A 16,759-nucleotide genomic window follows, 5' to 3' on the forward strand; every position below is an offset into this window, starting at 1 on the left:
TCTATGTAAACAAACTAACATTTATCAGTGTTGTTGCATTAGATATTCGAAAGTATAAAAGATCATTCCATAGTTTTTTGAGTATAGTAGAGCATCGATTATCCAACTCAATTGGGGACTCAAGTTGTTCGGATAACTGAAAAAATCAGATAACCGAAAAGAAGGAAAAAAATACATTATTAGTATAGTATATTAGTAAATTAGTATATCCCATGTAATTAGTATATTAATATATTGCTATTAACCAACTATGTGTTAAATTTTCATCAATGTTAAGACTAACAAATTTTTTAAAAAAATAATAATCATTGTTATTGTATCATTAAAAATTACTTTTAAATTTTATTTTATTGCTCACAAAACAAACAACCACTCATAATTAGAAAATTAAGTCTCGTTTAAATACTGGTCTCCCTTCAATGGTCGAGCCGTGTTGCCAGCTAAAACACACAAAAATTTAACAAAAATAATATTAAAGTAGCCAAGACATAGCGAAATATTGTAGTGCCACATCACTAGCAGATATTTGAAATTTGTCGACTAGAACGGTCGGTTAACTGATGTGACAGTTAATTGGAGGTCGTATATTCGATGCTCTACTGTATTATCTATAAGTTATAATTACTTGACTTCTGTAGAAACTATGAAAAATTGTAATAGATGGAATTTCTGCATCCATAGATGAATATGACTTTTTCATTGTTCTAGCAACCAGTCTATTTTTTTCTTTTGCCCATTTGATTTTTTTTTTTGAGTTTCATTTTTGAGATAGAGAAATGCTTTTTCTTCATTTTAAATTAAAGAAGTTATGTCCTTTTTCTTTTAGATAACAGGCTGTTATTTTTGCAAATACAATTTTTAATATTTACTATTTGTCTGCTATTTATCATGATGTTTGTTGCCTTGAAATTATGCTCAATATATGAAATAAAGTAAGTATAATTTCCTTTTGTTGCCTTTCCTAGTCAACAACTTTGTCTTGACATGCTTGCATTTTCTTTTGTAATATACTTTTGCAAAACTCAGAATAATAATGAAAGGATAAATTTTTAATTCATTGGCTGTTTCATGTTATATTTTGTTATTTTGGCATAGGGTTATTACACAATTTGCTACATCATTTAATTGCTGTTTTCGAGGCACAATGTTAGCAATGTTAACAGTTCTATAAATTTCTTTTTTAGATAAGACAGTTTATTTACATAAATTTGCATAGCTATGCTTTAGTATTACTTGATATTGACTATTATATTTCAAAAGAGAGGTATAAAATAATTTGTAATTAAATGAAAATTTCAAGTTTATTTTTTAAAATAGATCTGCCAACTTGTTACTGTTATGTCTGTATTTGTGAATAGAAAAGTATTAAGAATAAATACTGTCTGAGCATACACATTACATTGCAGTTGCTTTTGTTGTAGGCAGTTTGTTTGTTGTTGAGTCTGTATACAGTTAGAGAAATTTCTCTAACATCACAAAATCAAAAATTTGGTTATACTTAAAATTAAGTCTTGAAAAGTTGATATAAATGTATAAAATTTAAATTTATGTATAAATGCTTTAAGAAAAATAATATTAGAAAATTTATATTATACAATTATACATAAAAAATATGAAAAGCAAAGCCACTTACTTTGTAAGGAGTTGATTCCAACCCTGCTCTATTTTGTTTGGGGATTATTTTTTTAGTTATTCTGTTTATTTTGAGGTGTTTTATTTCATTAAGGACATATTACCACACCTCATCCCCACAAAATTTAAAATTAACTCACTTTACTACAATGACTGCTGGTGGCAACTTATGATGCCATCAACCCAGAAATGACATCTCGAGGGGAGACTTCCACAGGAAGTTAAAAGAATGATCTCCCACTCCAAATTGTCATCAGAAATGCATTAAAAAAATTATAAAACTACTTATAAGGAAATGACATGAATTAACAAGACTGATTACTAGAATGAATGAAGTATTAATGAGTAAGTATGTAAATAGGGTCGAGTGGGTATATGCTTATAACATCAACCCAACCATACTATAAGAAGGAAATAAATTGAAAAATTAAATGAGGCAGTGCTAAGGATCAAGCAAAATTTACAAAAAATTTTCCAGTTTCAGTCCCAATGACAAAGTTTTTTGGTAACAAATTAGTAAGATTTATTGTGATTTTTCGATATTTTTAAAAATATTTTGCTTGTCAGTTTTTGTGGAGATAGTTCTAAGATAGTTATAGCTTAATTTGTAAGTCCCCAATTGTCAGAAAAGTTTTGTATATATTTGTTTTGGAGTTTTGATAAATTATCTTTATTTTCAAGTTATTCTCTAAAGTTATTTTTTGAATGTATATATTCAGGCTTATACTAATAAATAGATTTTTTGACATTATATATAGTAATTATTTTGGGTTTTGATATTAATAAAAATTTTCATTTATTTTATTGCCTGCACAAAGTCCAGGTCTGGCATGTTTCTGAACCCTTTATTTATGTAATGCCCTTTTAGAATATTATCCAGGCTTTTTATTCAATACATAAGATGTTACAAGTTCACACTTCCCATTAATCAAATGCAGCAAATGAGATCTCAAATTAAATCTAATAACCTCTAGATGTGCAAAAAAACTCTAAAAATTTGAATATATTTTAAATTAATCAAATTATTAACAATTTTTGCAATTTTTGATTGGTCATATAGTAATGCCACAAAATACATTAGAACCTTTAAAAGTTTTATAATTTTATCATAAACATAAATTTGATTAAAATTTTAATATTTAAACTTCATATAGAATTTAAGATTTTGAATTTTCCAAAACTTTTATTCCACTATTTACAACTCTCAACATATAAACATTTAAACATTTTTTTTAAAATTTTTTAGTATATTTTAAGTTTTTTCACTATTATTTAATACCTGTAAATAGTAAATGACTTTAATTAGATTTGATGTAAAAAGCTGTGATGTGTATTTGAATAAGAAAAAATAATTCTAAAGCAATCAAGAGCTGTGTTAAACACTTTTGAGACTCCCAACCCAATTTCTTTAAAGGCATTATACAGATACAGAACAAAAATAATAGTAGTAAGCAGTGAAATAAACTATAAAGAAAGTGAACCTCTAGCCATAACTGAGTATGACTAGATATTAATGCAGTTCTGAATACAATAAAAGTATAGTAATAATTAGGATGTAAAATAAGTAAGCAATAAAAGATTCAAATAAATATTTCGCAGAAAAAATTATTGGAAAGTTTTCAGGACAATCAAACTAATAATATTTGAAAATATATGAAAAATAGTATTTAATACTTTAAATTCAAGCATTAAATACTAAGTATGGTCTAGTTTTTTAATCATTGTTATTTTTATGAGTGATACAAACTATTTTTGAATATAATTACAAATAAGTTCATTTTATATTAAATAAAAATGTTTCATATTCTATGAATTAATTTTAACTATAATTAGTCTTTTGTTAATTATTTTATTAACAAATAAAATTTATTTATAAGACTTACTTTAGTAATATAAGAAATCAACCAGGAAGGAATAGAATTATCTGATTTATTTTCTGCAACTTCAACAGAATGAACAGATTTCTGTTTTACAGACTGTAAACAGAAAAAATATTTCAATAAAAGATTTTCCTTTATTTAAACTATGATACTAATAAATAATAATACTAATATTAATAAATAATAATTTTACCTCATCACTAGCAGACTCACGATGTGTTTTGAAACAAGGAACTTTATCCATTACCACAAATTCTCCTGATTCTAATTCTCTGTAGCTAAAAATTCCAGGTGAAGTAGATGGTTGAATTTCATTCTTTTCCTCTGATTCTACTTCTTTTACAAGGAATTTTAATCTGTTGCCACATTTCTGACCAACCTTTTCAAAATTAATTATTTTAAAATATGAATTTAAGAATATATTTTGTGTGTACATAACAAAATATTATAAATTTTTAATACTTTTTGCATTATTTGATGTATATTCTGTATATAACAAATAACATCTAAAAAGATCTCTATTAATATTTGTTACTAGAAAAAATCTAAAATTATGCAAGAAACAACTAATGTTTTCAAAAACATTTTGTATTGTTTGATATATACAGATTAAGCAAAGCTAAGAGTGTTAGTTATAACTTTTAATTTAAAAAATTTGTTTAATCATTATTTTCTATTTTTTAGAAACTCCTTCATTCATTCAGGAAAAACAAATAGTTTGTAAAAATTATGTCCTGATGGCATTATAAACTTCAGAATATGACTATCTTATTTGATATTTACTGTATAAACTATTTAGTATTGTATTCTCAAAGGATTTCATCTTAAGCTAATAAAAATTTACACTGTTATTTATTATTAATCACTTCAACTAGTAATTCTAAATTAATGTTATCAGTGCAATATGAATATGTATTGCAATACTATTATATCACCAATATGCAATCTTCAAATAATTTCAGGACAGAACTTTTTATGCACTAACAGCATCTTTTAAATGTATCAATACTTTGAAATGGTAATTTACAATAATGATTAAATTTTCAGTTATTATTAATACTACTAGAAATTCCCTCGCCAAGCATGATGGTCTACTTTCTATGAGAAAGTAGATTGAGGAATTGAGACGAGTACAGATTTCAAGAAATTCAAGAACAGTAGCTAATGTTTCTATACATCAAGTAGCCATCAAAGTATAGTTAATGTGCAATAATACATTTTAAAGAACAGGTTTGTCAGATCGTTACTTCTGACTGGATAATAGAATGTCATGTTGTCACTAAAAAGTTTTTGTTTTTTAATCGGTGTAGAAACATGATGTGGCTATATTTTTTTAAAGTTTAAATTTAATGAAGTAACTTTAAAATAAACCATTTGACAAAATATTGAAAAATGCAACTTAAGGGAAATTTCATCTTCAAGCATGAACTAAATGAGGTCACTGACATCACTGCAATGTAAGTGCAATCACTGATCCAAAATCAATAAAAAATTTATTCTATATCTAATATTTCCACAAAATAAGTATCCTATACTCTCTGTCAGAACATAAAACAAATATAACCAAAATTTCATTTGGACTGGACAAAAATTGCAGGAGTTATAAGGAATTCACACACACAGAGACAATGGCTTTTATATTATTAAATATATGTTGATCCTATCTATTATATTTTAAACATATGTAGGTGTAAGTCTGAAACAACTCAAATATTTTATCTTTGAACAAACTTATTACACAACATAACAAAAAAAGAAACAAAGCATTTACATTTAGTATATTTGGAAAATTTTTCAAGTATGATTTAGGTCACTTGTTAAAAACAATTTATAAAATGATCTCCAACATTAAAAATATTAAATGCTGCATGAAATTCTATTTTGACTATATACAGCAATGACACAAAAAATCTTTTTTGTGCCATTGCTGAAAAAGAATTTTGTATAAAAGGATCAGACCAATTTTCTCAACAAGAAATATGTTTGATAACTTATCTGAGGATTAAAATCCTTAGATTTTAATCTTCAAGATAAGTTATCAAATATATTTCTTCAGATAATCCATAAAAAAACTTAATACTAATAAATTTGCATCAACTATTTTTTTTTTTTACTTTTTGACATATTTATAAAGTAAAAATACTGTCCTGAAAAGATTTTAATGAAAGAACCATACTATTTTTAGCCATACTGTAGGGCTAAAATAGTATTGTTGATAATTTTAATTATATTCATTGAAAACTGAATTCTATATACAGTAAAACTCCAATTATCCAGACTCTGATTATCTGGATCAACCTCCAACATTGTTAAAAAATAAATAGGCATGTATGTACTGTATATGCATGAAAGTTTTTTTTATAAATGTAGAAACTAAACTATTGATATATTCATTTGTAGGTACATTTTCACATTTAATATTTTATTATTTGCATGTAATTATGTACATCACATGTAGATCACAAGATAATGTAAGTTGGTCATGCCTGATATGAATTAATACAACATACAAAATTAATGTGTTTTTATTTTAAATATCTTATTTTAAAAGTACAATATTGAACACTAAATACAAAAACAAAATTTTTGAAGTCTTTTAAATGTATCCTATAAAGGATGGCTGTGTTAATGGTGACTGTATTCCAGTGACTTTTCAAAGTCACTGGAATACAGTCATTAATATTGTATGTAGTGTTCAATATTGTACATTTAAAATAAGATATTTAAAATAAAAACACATTAATTTTGTATGTTGTATTAATTCATATCAGGCATGACCAACTTACATTATCTTGTGATCTACTTTGAGGCAAAAATATCAATAAGCTGCTACCATATTTTTATTTTTTCATAAAGTTTATTAACTCCTTTGAGACATTCCAATTTTTGATATTAATGTAATTAAACATAAAAAAATACTTAAAACTGAAAAAAACGAAAGAAATGCGTTAATTTTGAAGAAAAAGCTTCAAACTTTATTTTCCATTGTCTCGCCTTTCTGCGAAATTTGACACAGATGAGTAATTGTTTACACAGCTGGATGACCTTGAACACAGCTGGAGTTGGATTTCCCGGGACATTCTCATAGAAGTCTCGGGAGGCGATGGGTTTATAGTAGGGTGAATACTAGCTGGCCGTATATTTTAAAATATTTTTAAAAAATTAAAATTTTTATTCCGATTTCCGACCCCCGACTTAATTAAACTTATATATAATAAAATCTATTAATTAAAAAAATTAAAGAACTATTGAAGGTCGTTTTTGATATCAGAAACTAGCTTTAAATAACTTTACCGAAGTAAAATCCGTGCACTACAACTTTAGAACGATGAATGAAATTTGATATCAAACTCCCATTAAAAAACAATTAAAAAGCAATAAAAGCGTGAATCGTGCGTCATTAAAGGTAAATTAAAATTGCGATAAAATTTTTTCGCACAGGAAAAAAATTTGAAAAAATTTGGAGACTTAAAAAACATTCCAAAAATCCAAAAAAAAATTTTTAAGGAGTCCAAATGCCCGAGTTTTATGTAACGCTATAGAACTTGCCCGAGATATCTTGGGATAAGTCCTTAAGGGTTACTCTTACAAAATTATGTTGCAAAATAGTTAAACAGATTTATTTATTGCACGTAATTGACATTCCAGGTTAACTCTGTCTTTGTGAAAGAGACTAAAACAAATTAAACAGCAGCATTATCTTCCACTATAATAAAAGTAAGTTTAAAATTATTTCCACTCATAAACAAAATTATGTTTTGCTACTCTTTGAGGCACTCATTTTGCACATAACTAAAATTAAAACTAAAACAATTTCTAAATTAACAGCATAACCTAGTTATGGCTATTGATACAAAGAACATTCCAATGTATCAATACACTGCTGCTACAGTTAGAAAAAAAGATGAGCACACATTGCTTCATAGAGTTCATTACTATTGTTGTTAACCCATAACAGATGACTAAGATTTCTCTTTGGAAAACATAGAATTATTATTATTATTATATTCCTATTGAAATCACAAATGCTTTTCATATTTTAATAAGCATATTATTGACGATTGACCAAAAGTGATGCTGTAATCAGCCACTTGATTTTGATAAACTTTTTGGCCATACCTGATCTATAGTCTTTACTTCTACTAATATAAAATTATTTAACTCTTATTAAATTTATATATTATTAAAACTTATACTGATTTGAAACAAAGAATCTTACTCTCACAGCTTCAAGAAATTCTGTTTCAGAATCTATTCTAATCTAAAAAAAAAAAAATCATATTATTAAAATTAAACTATACTTATTCTTTACAGGAATATAATAAATTTATAAAGTAAGAAATAAAAGAGAGTAAAGATTAAGCTTAAATAATGGCATTGAATTAAATAATTGAGAAATATATTTACACTAATAATAAAAAGTAATTACCCTATCATTTTCTTCATCCACATAACTTATTGATACTTGAGAATCTGGATTAAGACCACATTTTCTTAGAACCTTCACATAATAACAAAACAATACAATATTACAATTATTAAAGTAGTTTTGCATAACAAAATTCGTGTGTTTAAATTATTATTGAAGTATTTATAAATATATACAATACAATGGATATTATATATATAATACAGCTATGCATTGCATATACTGTATTCATATCTGTAAATGCATTATGAATATCTCAATTTTAAGGAATTTTTATGTTTAGTATTCTAGCAAATTATTTCATTTATGGTAAATATTATACTGCCTTTCAGTATTGAATGAGAACTATTTATGCAATTAATAATTTATTCCATTGAAATTAAAGTAATTGAGAAGATCAAAAATTTGTTTTTTAATGCTGCTACTACTGTTCACTATTCACTATTATTGAGATAAAAAAGAAAAATGACTTTAACAAGTTTTTTATTTTTACATAAATGTTTTTTGCTTCCTTGAAAGCAATCATCAAATGCCAAAAAATACTTCTTTAAAAATAAAAAAACTTTCATTTGCCTTCTAAAAAGTTGAGATGTTCTGACTTCATATAATAAATATTTATAAATTATTATAAATCTTAATTAAAATAAAAGTTCACTGTTGAAATGTCATAAAATAAATTTTTAAAATTTTGAAATAAAAATACCTCAAAATCAAAAATATAAAGATTTCACTTTTAATACATTATACCAGAGTTTGCCAATTAATATTAAGGTATGATGATTTTTATGAGTCGAAACTACTAAATGATCTACCATCAAATTTATATTATTTTATTAGAGTTTGTTAACCCACTCTTATAAAATTATGCTGCAAAACAGTTATTTTTATTTACCATACAGTAATTGATATTCCAGGACCTCTTTTAGTTAAAGATACTAAAGCATAAAATAAACAGCAGCATTTATTATTTAATAACAACAAAGAATTTTATTTTCATTCATCGTATTTACAATTCATAAGTTTTGCTTTTCTTTGGCACACTCATTTTGTACATACTAGTAAGTAAAATTGTTTAGGGTATAACAAAGCAACTACTAAAATTAACAACATAACCTATATACAAACATTGACACAAAGAGCACATTCCACTATCTTGTGTTTTTTGTTCAGTACCTGCAAGTGATCTTTCCACTGCCTCAATCTCATATAACATAGTGTTAACAACCCATAGTGATAGTTAAAAAAATTTTATGGTGGAAAAATGGTATTATATACTCCCATAGAAATTATAGCAATACCTCAATTTTTGTTGACTTTTTTGCGAAAAATTTGTCTTTGTTTTCGTCAGTTGCCTTGGATTTCATTGGCGTGCCCACGCAACCTCACTGCTAATTTTGTGAAAACAAAGGGCAACCCATGCGTTTTCCTGCTCAGTGAGGCATTGTTTCTCGTTTTGTGAGAATTACCTCCCCTCGCATTTAGCCAAACAACTCCTCTATGACAGCCGGAAGGCTGAGCGGTCAAAGGTGGCAGCCTACTGCTCTGGGGAACCCGTGATCTAATGCTCATGGGTGAAAAAATCCCCAGGAATTTTTCGGGAGTGGTCCGTCTGGATATGTCAGGACCCATCACTCACCACCCAGCCTCTGCCCCATTGTGGGTCTGGTAGAACCCGTAACGGGTTTGCTAAAAGAAGCCCTCTTAGTGCCTACAGGATAGTTAGTTAGTTGATAGATCCTGGCCGCACCGAAAGGCATAGCCAGAGAGGGAGAGGAAGGAAGGAAATAAGGGGGATTGAAGAAAGAGGGGGGAAGACGGGGAAGAGAAAGAGGAAGAATGTAGATTACAAGTGTGCCATTGCTGGGCATCAATTGCTGAGCGTAAAGGCGATAGAAGTAAAGTGGCCCGTGCATAGGAAAGCACATAATTGGTGAATGAGTGTACAAGAGATTGCGCGACAAATATATACAGAAGATAACGAACCACACAGCGTGGTTTTACACAGCTGAACGGCGAAGGGATAGAAAGAGTTTAAAAAAAGCCAAACAATTCCATTGTTTCCTTCCCTTTTAGCATCATAATGGGACCAATGAAAGTTTCCACAGCCAGCAGCCCTTCATGTTAAACGTTCATTTATTCTTTGCATTAGTCTTTTATATTCATTTTATATTAATTTATTATCATTTTCAATATTAAACACTCTATTTATTCTCTATACAATGTGTTTTTGGTATGTATTTTGTAGTGTCTAGAACAAATTAATTGGATTTACATTGATTCATATGGAAATAATTGCTTCGGTTTTTGCAGTTTCAGAATTTGCCAATTGTTTTCAGACGGATTATCGACAAAAACTGAGGTATCATTGTATAAATAATTCTTTTGTTTAAACATGCCATATTATCCATGACTAACCAAAAATAATGTTGTGACTGGTAGTATTTTACTCTTAAACACATTGAAATCTAATTTAAACAACTTCATTGATGATTCATGTTGTGACGTCTAATGACATGAGGAGAATCTTGACACCACTTCTGAATTGGTAGTCATGTCATTGATTGGTCAGGCCATTGACTTTCTTTAACATGGGAAGTATAGGAAGTTGACCATTGATGGCCGGCTCTGCCAAGTAGCTTGTTTGGAAACTGAGTTATTGTACATAAATAAACCAGAGCAAATATGGCATACAAAATTCTGTTCATAACCCAAGGTTTGACTGTATTCCTTTAATAGTAAATCATTAAAAACAAACAAAAATAAATACACGTTATAAAACAAAACTTTACAAAACAATCAAAAAATTAAACAAGCTTGTATTAAGATTTTTAATTTAGTTTATCATCATTTACTTTGGTTTAATTTTTGAACTATTTTTTAACCTTATTAAATATTTTTATTTATTTTATTTCTACAAAATATGTTTAATACTTAAGATCAATTATACTCTTAATCTAATTTTGTTCCACATAATGTTGATATTTTTTAATAAAAAATCAATTATTGAGAAATTTAAAGTGTCATAAAGATTTCTTTATTGTCTGACATCCTTAATAGAACAGTACAACAGTTTGTCATTTTATACACAAGTTTAATTAAATTTAAATAATAAAGAACATGGACCTAAATTTAAAATAAAGAACATTTGAACAATTAGTTTAGCTACATAAACCAACATCCAGAAGTTGTTGGCTTATTATTAGTTTATCTTAGTGTAAATTTGAATATTTGGAACATTTATATAGTTTTAAACAATTTTAAAATGCAATTCACTGAACTAGAAAAACTAGTATTTTGATTTTGAAAAATTTTTAAAAAAAGCAAAAAGAAATTTATAAAAAGAAAAAACTTACATGATTTGAAGAAAGAATCAAATCTCTGTCATAAATAAATGACACAAATAAAAAAAACTAAATTTCAAAGTTTACAGTATAAAGAACAATAGTGTTTATCGAAAGAAATACATTGACAAAAAAATTGCATCATGACGGAAATATGATAGAAACATTATCACATTATCATGTTTGTATCTTTATAGACAGAAATTAATTGTAAAAGGAAGTGGCTAATAGTAAAAATGCATCAAACACACACAACAAATAAAAATTGTGAAATAACTGTTAGCTTAGTTTTTTGCTTTAAACTTTGTACTTGTTTTATTATTTACAAATTAGTCAGAAAGACTATTGAATAATTCACACTGGAAATTTTCAAAACGACATATAGCCAGTATAAATTCCAAAACAATATATATTTGTATAAAAAAAATTTTAATTTTAATTAATGTTTTATTGGCAAAACTTATAACACAAATATCATATTGAATTGTCTAATTCTTTTATTTTGCTTCAAGTCAACTATCCTAACCAAAATTTGATCAATCAATACAGGAAAATTTGAGAAAAAAAAATTGATTTTTTCAAAATACAGTAGAACCTCTATTATCCGGACCTCCATTATCCGGATTTTCGATTATCCAGATTGTTCAAAATAAACAAAAATTTTACGAATTTGCTGATTTGCACTTGGCGAATTACGACACTGTTTATGTATGTGATGGAATGCATAACTTTTTTTGTTTCAACAACGTCTCATTCAGCACAGTGGTCATAAACTGTTAATACATTTTACGTAGTAATAAAAATATAACTTGACATACGTATTTATAAATAATTTATATTCAAATTACATCATTTCTATGACCAAAGGTGGCGTAAGGCATGGACGACGTGGGACGTCCCTTCGGACCGCGAGGCATAGGCGGTGGCCTATGCCTCGCGGTCCGAAGGGCCTCGCGCCTCGAAGGTTTATGCATTACTTAAAAGCCGCGAACGCGAAGAAAAAATTTTACTCGTCATAAAATGATAAATAGTTTGTCAAATTTTTATTCATAAAAATGCAGTTTTAACTGCTTTTTACTTTATAAAATCGTCTTCTTGCACCACCAGAGGGCCTTTTAAACAATAGGTAGTCTGTTAGCGTTGGTCAGTAGTAGTCCAAATTCAATAGAACGTTTGTTTCTTGAAAATTTGATCACGATTTAAATACAGTATTTACTTTTAATATTACCGATATGTCATCGAAAAGAAAACGTGTTGTATTATCATTAAAAGACAAATTAAAGTATTTGTTTCGATTATCCGGATTTTTCCTTATCTGGACTACCTTCATCCCCAATTAGTCCGGATAATCGAGGTTCTACTGTAATTTGAAATTGCACAGTCATATTTTGGCACTTAGCCCTTCATATGTAAAAAGACTTAACTGAGAATATAAGAATGTTACATAAACTAACATCAAAATATTTTGTAATGTATGCAAATTCTATAGACCAGTAGGTCGCCAACTTTTAGAGTAACAAATTTCAAACAAATTATAAGAATTACTGAAACTGGATAGATAACTGAATAAAATAAACAGCATACCTCAAATAACTCAATAATAACTCAGCAATAAATTTTAATAGACCAAAAACATTTTTGACCTACTCACCTTTCTACAGGATGAAAAGAGAAAAACACAAACTAATGGGAATGAAGATAATTTAGATTATAATTAGTTGTACTAACTTCTCATGAAGAAAAAGGGACAATTAAAAAACTCCTTGTCCAATTTTTAGAACATCTCCAAACAGTTTTCATTTTTTAAACAAGTTTAAAAATTTCAGTAACAAGTTGCATAACTTTCCTGGCAAATACTAAAAAAAAAAAAAAACCTGTTTTTAAGAAACATTAAGACCTAAGACATTAACACAAAGTTAAAATTATACGTGGACCATCTGTTATAAGATGTTATTAAAAATAACTTTTATATTATTATTATAAAAAGACAAAAAAAAAACTTAATTTTGAGGGTAGAGATGAGTTTCTACAAACATTGTAAATATTCTCATTTAATAGAAAAACTTTTAATAAGGATTAATCCACAATCTTTGTATAATCAAGAAATTTCAAGAATATTTCTTGATTATTTTAATTAATTTATTGATTATTCTTCAATTTCTTGAACAAGACTTCTTGCAATAAAAGTAAGATTATTGATTAATATTTAATAATAAAAAATTTCACATAAAAATAATTGTTTGTTCTCTTTGATACTAATTTCCTTTTTCTAATTGTTACTATTCTGAAATTCAAGCTAATAACTTAAATCTGTCTTTATATAAATTATAATTTTGAAAATCTTTACAATCTTTTAAAATGAAATTTTTTTAAATTTTAAAAATAAAATAAAAGTTTAAACAGACATATAATAATTTACCTCTACCTCAAACTAGCTTAAAGACTTGTTCAATTAAATTTTATGTTGATAAATATTAAAAATTTCTCTCTCCCAAAAACAAAACATTGAACATCATTACATATGTAAATAATCTAACATTAAAAGTACAATTATGTGAAGTTCTTTTTAAAGATTTTAAACTTCCCAAATTAGAATCAAAGTTCTTTAACCTTTGCTTTACATTTAAAATAAGACAATTCCTGTATTTGTTTTCTTATTTACAATTAATTCTTCTAATTGCATCAATTTACAAATTTTTACTGTTTGGGTATAATCAACCTAAAGTCATCCAACTTCACCAACTGGTATTCTATGCAATAACGAAAAAAAAAAAAAAAATAGCATTTGGAAAGTAATGGTTTTTCTTATTATTAATATTTTTTTTATTTTCTTACAAGAATTTAAGAATTATAATCAAACTTCAAATTTTTTTCTTCTCTATTCCAACAGTTTCAATTGCATAAATTCCAGTGTTAGTACAATCTTGTAATTTTGTTTTCTGAATCAAATGAGCAGACAATTTTTTGATTAAATTCTATAGTCTTTAGGTTTAAGATACAGTATTAACAAATTTATTATATGCAGATCCATGCTCAAGATGTCTTTTCCTGCTTTTTTCCTGTTTCTCTTCTTCCTAAAAAAGTCAGTTTCATGTTTTTCTTATCTTTGAAAATCTTATTTAAAACATCTACTCAGTATTTTTCAAAATAAATATCTGGTAGGACAGAGGGCATGACCGCTTGACCCTTCCCCTCTGACTTCACTTCGCTCTTGGACACTGACTAGGAGAGAGGCTTTTGTTACACTAACCTTTCGGAATCAACTCCGCCAACGAACTCACATTTGTATAATAATTTAACTTAGGAACCTTTGTAAATATACCGTAGTACGAGAAATAAAATAAGGTATTTCGTCAGAATCAGTGTCTTCATTAACCTTGACTGATGAACAAAGGACACAGGACACATGGGTGAGACTGAAGCAATTATCATACGAGGTAGGATCAAATTTGAACCAATTCTACTGAAATGCTTCGGCAGATTTTAGCCACTCCGCTATAATCTTTTAGCTATCTATCTACATTTATTTAATTGTTTAATGTGTGCATTTTATTAAAGATTACTAATATGCAGTTTAATTAATTAATTATAAAGAATATTCAAACTAGAGGTTTTCTATACTTTCATCTTGTCAAAACACTTACAACTGCATGAGAACCATTTATTTAAGATTCATTCAAATGTCGAAACATGTAATGAATCTTAAGTAAATAGTTCTGGTGAAGTTGTAAGTCTTTTAACAAAATGAAAGTTTAGAAAACCTGTAGTTTAGATATTCTTCACAATTAATTAATTAAAAGTTCATTGACTATTTAGAGGAATCAAATACTTTTGTAATTTGTTATTATATTGATTCATAACCATTATCAGTAAGAATTAACATTCTTCTTCTAGAAAACAAAAAATATAGGAATTACCTGCTTAATATCAATCTGTTCCTGAGCAGTATACCTGAAAATCAGATATACTGCAAAATTTTAATCACAAGTTTTTTACATTATTCTAAATAGAAAAAATTATAATGCATTGAAAATTGCATCCAAAACCCCTCAACCAATTTCCAAAAACCTCACCAAAACACAAAAAACTATAACTAACAAACTCATACTAGGAGGTAAAATACTTAAAATACAACTTCCTGATCATGAAACAATTAATGTCAGTATTTCATACAATGCAATTGTTCTTTTGATATGCACAATCTACATTATATTTATGATAGGGCACAGCAAACAACACACAGTAATAGAGATTTGTAAGAAAAAAAAACAGACAAAACTTTATAATAAAAAAAAGGAATAACATTGCAACATTTTTAAAAAATGATACCTGTAAATTATAGAATTTATTGTGTACTATTAGTGATGTCACAAAATCATGTTTATGGTTTGATAAAAGACCTGTTGGTATGATATGACACATGATATCTCTCAGTGCCAATTATATTTAAGAAACACATTCTCTTTGTTGAATATTCTGACAACTATTTATGTTTAATTAATGCAAAATTTGGTTTGAGAGAGCTCTGATTTCTGTTTTATCTTCTGTTTATAGTCTGCTCTGATAGTGTCAAATGTACAGACTTCTGACAGGTTTATATTAAGTGCAGAAGTATTGTGCATATTCTTGTCTAAGAAGATAACATCATTTTTTGACACTATGGGTACTTCAAAACATACTATGACCAATAATTATATTCAGAATACAACTCAAGACACTCTGTTTTGTAACCACATTGTTTTGTTAAAGATGTATTAAATTTTTGTGATGCAAAAGATAAGATATGAAAACTATCAGTAAATAAAATTACTTTACTAGAGTACTAATTAAAAACTTTCCAAACGTTTATGTATTTCTTATCATTCCCAGAGAGTTAGAATCAAAAACCTAATTTATACTTGAGAAAAAGAGCTCAATTTTAACATTATAAGTTAATCATTCAATTTCAAAACATTTCATTAATAAATGGAATGTTTATAATATCTTCTAATGTTTGAATTATATTTTTTAAATTTTAACTGTTTGAGGATTTTTTAACTAATATTTCAATAAATCTTATTGGTTTTGATACAGATATTTATAGAGATCAATGTCACATGAGATTTTACAGTTCAAAATACTAAAAATAATCTAAAGTTTCAAATGTTATGAAAAAGTATATTGGACTGCAATTTTAAAAAACTGTAGACCTATAAATTCTCACTGTTGTCCCTCTGTCTCTTTCCTTAATCTTGAGAACAGAGTTAAATAGACAAAAGACAAGACCAAATATGGAAACCTCGGGCAGGAGGACTCGATTAACTATATACAAACATCCGATACAAACCAGAAGTCATGTTAATTTAATTGCCTTATGTCCTTAAATCATACTTAATTCTAAAAATTGTCAACTTGGACTTATTGGATTATTAGGACTATTACATAATATAATTAAATACAAAAAATCTGTAAGTTTTTAATGTTTTATTGTTAGATTT

The 16,759-nt window shown here is 26.9% G+C and overlaps 1 protein-coding gene across 4 annotated transcripts in view; it reads right to left on the minus strand.

Moving 5' to 3' along the window:
* Window positions 1-16,759, minus strand: part of LOC111621428 (next to BRCA1 gene 1 protein-like) — an 85,226-nt gene that overhangs the window by 64,708 nt on the left and 3,759 nt on the right. For all 4 annotated transcript variants that reach the window (XM_023363571.1, XM_023363570.1, XM_023363572.1 and 1 more), the window contains exons 2-5: window positions 7,942-8,013; window positions 7,732-7,773; window positions 3,706-3,891; window positions 3,516-3,608 (exon numbers count right to left, since the gene is read on the minus strand). In XM_023363571.1, coding sequence (XP_023219339.1) covers window positions 3,516-3,608; window positions 3,706-3,891; window positions 7,732-7,773; window positions 7,942-8,013 — 393 coding nt within the window. The remainder of the gene's footprint in view (window positions 1-3,515; window positions 3,609-3,705; window positions 3,892-7,731; window positions 7,774-7,941; window positions 8,014-16,759) is intronic.

This window comes from Centruroides sculpturatus, unplaced genomic scaffold (assembly GCF_000671375.1).
Source record: "Centruroides sculpturatus isolate CEXI.00-Female unplaced genomic scaffold, Cexi_2.0 scaffold270, whole genome shotgun sequence".
In the NCBI taxonomy this organism is placed as follows: Eukaryota; Metazoa; Arthropoda; class Arachnida; order Scorpiones; family Buthidae; genus Centruroides; species Centruroides sculpturatus.